This window comes from Colletes gigas, unplaced genomic scaffold, assembly GCF_013123115.1.
Source record: "Colletes gigas isolate AHSC1104 unplaced genomic scaffold, ASM1312311v1 Colletes_gigas_Sc00094, whole genome shotgun sequence".
Lineage (NCBI taxonomy): Eukaryota > Metazoa > Arthropoda > Insecta > Hymenoptera > Colletidae > Colletes > Colletes gigas.
The window spans coordinates 28,812-34,044 of NW_025106721.1; the positions used below are offsets into that span (position 1 = coordinate 28,812).

The 5,233-nt window shown below is 49.3% G+C and overlaps 1 protein-coding gene across 1 annotated transcript; it reads left to right on the forward strand.

Annotated features, from left to right (window-relative positions):
* Positions 1–2,721: 2,721 nt before the first annotated feature.
* LOC122404022 lies at positions 2,722–4,265 on the forward strand. The gene is made up of 2 exons (XM_043407873.1): positions 2,722–3,345; positions 3,411–4,265. The coding sequence occupies exons 1-2, from the start codon at positions 2,722–2,724 to the stop codon at positions 4,263–4,265; spliced, it is 1,479 nt and encodes a 492-aa protein (XP_043263808.1).
* The last annotated feature ends 968 nt before the right edge of the window (positions 4,266–5,233 follow it).

Below are 5,233 nucleotides of genomic sequence, written 5' to 3' on the forward strand. Positions count from 1 at the left end.
CGGGGAAAACCCGGGCTTGTACCGGTGGTCGCCATGTGCGCCCATCGACCCTGACCTGACTCGTACAAGCCCCTACATTAAAATGCCGATTTTAGCGAAGGCGTGGTGGCGACGAAGTCGCTACAGTAGCTTCTGCAGTAAGTATAATTATATTAATATTAATATGAGGCGATATCTTAATTTGTTACTGATTACAGAGGATGATCTCACTCCGCCGCAATTTTTGACGAATGCATGATTTCCAAAAGGTTATTATTGCAATGGCACAAAAAAGTACGTCAAAATATCAGATGATTGCTTAATCCTTAGTTAGGACTGGCCTACGTTAATTAATGTATCGGTTGATATTTTGCCACGTTTACGTGAAATAACACTAACTGATACGAAACAGCGTATTATCAATGAATGTGGCAAAATATCCGCCGATACATTAAATAATGCAGGCCAGTCCTTACTTTTGTCGTGGGGAAAATCTTCGAAAGACTCCCTCCCACCTCTTTGGGGAAGGCGGGAGGGGTGTGTGGGATTCCCCGCGCCCATTATAACGGGCGCGGGACCTACCCACTAAAAACCCCACGGTGACCCTTCCGCACGATTTGGGAGGATACCGGGAATCGCTCGAAGCATACTTCCGGTATCCTCCCCGTGCCCGCGCTTTGCGCCCACCCGCGGGGGGACAAACGGTCCCCCCGGTAATCGCCCTGTCTCATAGCGGCAGGACGAGGCCACTTCGTCCTGCCGCCATCCGTCCCGGGGCCGCGTCTAGTGGCGGCTGCGAGCCCCCAACTCGCAACCGCCGCGACCCCGTTTCTACCCCTCGGAGGCCGGCAGCTAATGGCCGCACCAGGCCACCGAGGGTGCCGCTCCGTGCGCCGGACCCGGACAGGAGGCACTGCCACCCCATCCGGTCCGACCCTACGCCGCCTGGCGGGAGGGGGCTCCTATCAGGACGATACCATTTCAGTTCCCTATGAAACATTTTTCGCTACGTGCCAGAATTTCCAATTGTCGTTTTAAAATGGTGGTAGGGGACTCCCCGATTGTCATTTTTAACAACGATCATCCTAAAGTTTAGTCGTCTAGCAACAGTGAAAGTAAAACAAAATAATAATGTCATGGAAAATGAAAGAAACGACAAACAAAGAGAGAGAAATAATACTAAATTTATATAAAAAGTAAAAATCTTATAATGAAATATCACAAATGGTTAATAGAAGTCGTTTTATTATTAGAAACATCGTAAAACGATTTATAACTCAATCAGATTTTGATAGTGCGAATCGAAATGGTCGTCCTCCCAAGTTATCTGTTAGAAAAAAACGTAAAATTGTACATGAAGTGAAGAAAAATTCTACATTAAACTCTTCAGAATTCGGAATGATATTAAATAAAGAGTGCCAAAGAAGGAAGTTTGAAAACCTAGTATAAAAAACTGCCGCATATTCTGCGTGTGTTGCACGAAGAAAACGATATATATCGGGAAAAAAATCGAAAGGTGAGGGTTGAATTTGAAAAAGAATTTATAAGGAAGAATTTTACATTTTGGAGAAAGGTACTGTTTTTAGATGAAAGCAAATTCAATATAATTTATTCGCATGGTAGAATATTAGTTTGGAGAAAGCCAAATACTGAAATGGATCTACGAAATTTACAAACGAATGTAAAACATGGAGATAGTAGAGTTTTGGTTTGGGGTTCTATGGCAGCGTTACGAGTTGGCAAATTAATTTGTATAGATAATATTACGGACAACTACACATATTTAAATATATTAAAACAAAATTTATTTATAAGTGCGGAAATATTAAACCTTCCGCGGAATTTCTATTTGCAACAAGATCGCGAAATATTCATTTATGATATTTCTCATTCCCCAAATACACCATCCCAGAGTTTAGACATGAATCCTATCGAACATGTCTGGAACGAATTAGAAAGAAGGATTAGAAAACATCGTATGATAAACAATGCAGACTCGAAAAATGTTCTTTTAGAAGAATGGAACAAAATCGAGCCGGATGTTACAAAAAAGTTACTTGATTCAAAGCCCTGTAGCGACCGGTCGTGCGCACATGGGAAAGTTTTTCTCTCGTGCAAACGGCCCACGTAATTTACGACTCTCGTTCGTCGAAGCTGTTTTTGAGGAAGATATTTTCCAGACTCGCGTATCGAATGCGTTTAGTAAATTCTTTTCCTAAGTCCCTCAACAGCAAATAGAGACCGTCGTAAATTAGGGATTTCCAGAGGACACTCGACGCGTACCCATCGGAGTTTCGCCAAGTGGGCCCAGCGCGGGTGGTCCGAAGGAAATCTTGCAGTGAGGACGCAACGTCGTCCCCCTCAATCACCACGCCGTTTCGAAAACAAGCACGCCGTGGGCGTAAGAAATAGGCGGTGATTTGGGAAAAATAAACGGCCCTGATTGGAAAGGCCCAACGCGTGGGGTTAACCAATCAGGGTTGTTTAACAATTTTGCCAGTGCGACCGAGGGGTCGACATGGAGACGAGCGAAGAAGAACGACACTTGGTTTTGCGCGCTCTAACCGAAAACATCGAAAAATAAAGAAAGATTTGTCACCCCACAAGAAGTGTAGTTTCTACAACAACCTATCCCAACATTGGTGACCTACGACGTGATCTAGAGTAGGAAGTGACAATCGTTTTTTTATTTTTTACTAGTTTTTGTGTATTTTATTTTTGACTTTTAACCTGCGAAAGACAATGCAGTCGGCCGGAAATGGACCAAGTGCCGCGGTTCGGGGTAGTGCCGCGAGTCTGGGCAGCGTCGCGACGCCCGAAATAGAGCGCGTCGGCATAAAAGTGCCGCCGTTTTGGCCGGAGCAGCCCGAAATCTGGTTTTGCCAGGTGGAGGGCCAGTTTGTGTTGAGTGGCATCACGATGGACTCTACAAAATTTTATTATGTCATGTCCCACCTTGACCCCAAGTACGCGGTGGAGGTCAAGGACGTTCTAGAGTTTCCGCCAGCGACCGAGAAATATGAGACCCTGAAAAGGGAATTGATCCAACGGCTGTCTTCGTCGCAGACACAGCGAATACGACAGCTGCTGGAAAAAGAGGACATGGGGGACCGGACACCGTCCCAGTTCCTGCGTCACATGCAGGGGCTGGCAGGTAAAACTGTATCGGAGGATTTCCTGCGGACGCTGTGGGCCAGCCGATTACCGCCGATGACGAGGGCCATCGTCAGCGCACAGGCCGACCTGCCGCTAGGGAAACTGGCGGAAATAGCCGACCAAATCCACGAGGGGACGAACCAGCCCCAGATAGTCGCCGTTGCAGCAGCCCATGGAGCTACGACGCAAGACAGCGTCATGGAGAAGTTGGTGCGACGGCTGGAGGCGATGGAACTCCGGATGAACGAGTTCGGCCGATCGCGAGCTCCACGCAGTGCCTCCAGGAACCGCCGGAGATCAAAATCGCGGAGGAGAAGCCAATCCCCCCAGCAGATGGACCACTGCTGGTATCACCGGACGTTCGGGGACAGGTCGACGAAGTGCCGACAGCCGTGTGCGTACACGTCGGGAAACTCGACCACCCAGCACTGAACGCGGCAGTCAGTGATGGACCACGTACCTGCCGCCTTTTCGTCCTCGACCGGGCTCGAAACGAAGATTACTTGGTCGATACGGGGTCGGACCTGTGCGTTTATCCGCGCTCGTTCATCAAGGGTCCGCTCCCCAAGACCAAGTACGAGCTCTTCGCTGCCAACGGGTCGATTATCCCGACGTACGGGTTGAAGCCAGCGAGTCTCGACCTGGGACTCCGACGCGCCTTCGTTTGGAGGTTCGTCGTCGCCGACGTTTCGAAGCCGATCATCGGCGCCGACTTCCTGGCGCACTTCAGCCTCCTGGTCGACCTCAAAGGGAAGCAGCTCCTCGACAGGACGACAACGCTGACCACGACGGGAAGGGTCGCCGCCGTCGACGTACCGTCGGTCAAGGCCATCGTCGGGGACTCTCCCTACGAGGGATTATTGGCGGAATTCCCAGCCCTCCTGTGCCCGACGATCCACGGTGGACGGCAGGTAAAGCATGACGTAGTTCACCATCTACAAACGACCCCAGGACCTCCGGTATTTTGCAAACCGCGCCGGCTATCGCCGGAGCTGTTTAAAACAGCCAAAGCGGAATTTGAGGATCTATTGAATCTCGGTCACATCCGTCCTTCTAAGAGCCAGTGGGCTTCCGCCCTGCATATGGTTGCTAAGAAGGATAACGGATGGAGACCCTGTGGAGATTATTGATTACTCAATGCCCGCACAGTCCCAGACCGTTACCCGATTCCGCATATCGAAGATTTTTCGAGGATGTTATCCGGAAAGACAATCTTTTCGACGATCGATCTGGTTCGGGCATACCATCAGATCCTGGTCCATCCGGATGACATCCCGAAAACCGCGATAACGACGCCATTCGGGTTATTCGAATATTTAGTCATGCCCTTCGGATTGAGAAATGCCGCGCAGACGTTCCAACGGTTTATCGATACCATCGTTAGGGGACTTGATTTCTGCTACGCGTATTTCGACGATATTTTAGTAGCGTCGGATAGTGAGACGGAGCATCGAGATCACCTGCGCGCGCTTTTCTCACGTCTCGAAGAGTACGGCATAATAGTCAACCCGAACAAGTGCGTGTTTGCGAAATCGCAGGTAAAATTCCTAGGCTATACGGTCACCGCCGAGGGTACAAGGCCATTAGCCGAAAAAGTAAAAGTTATAGAAGAATACCCAAAGCCAGCGACAATTAAACAATTGCGCGGGTTCTTGGGTATGATAAACTTCTATCGTAGATTCATACCCGGCGCCTCCGTATTGCAGGCCCCGCTTAATCAACTGCTGCGCGGACGCAGGTTGAAGGGCAATGCCCCCGTCCAATGGACGATCGAAGCGGAGTCTGCACTAGGAAGTCTTAAGACTGCCTTGGTGAACGCGACATTATTGGCCCATCCGTCGAACAATTCGCGACTCGCGATCATGGTAGATGCGTCGGATTTCGCATTAGGCGCGACATTACAGCAGCGACAAAGCGGTTCGTGGCAACCGTTAGCCTTTTGCACGAAAGCTTTGTCGCCCGCGCAGCGAAAATATAGCGCGTACGATCGCGAATTACTCGCCGCATATACCGCGGTTAAACATTTTCGCCACACAATCGAGGGTCGCGAATTTACGATCTACACGGACCACAAGCCAATAGTGTTCGCGTTCATGCA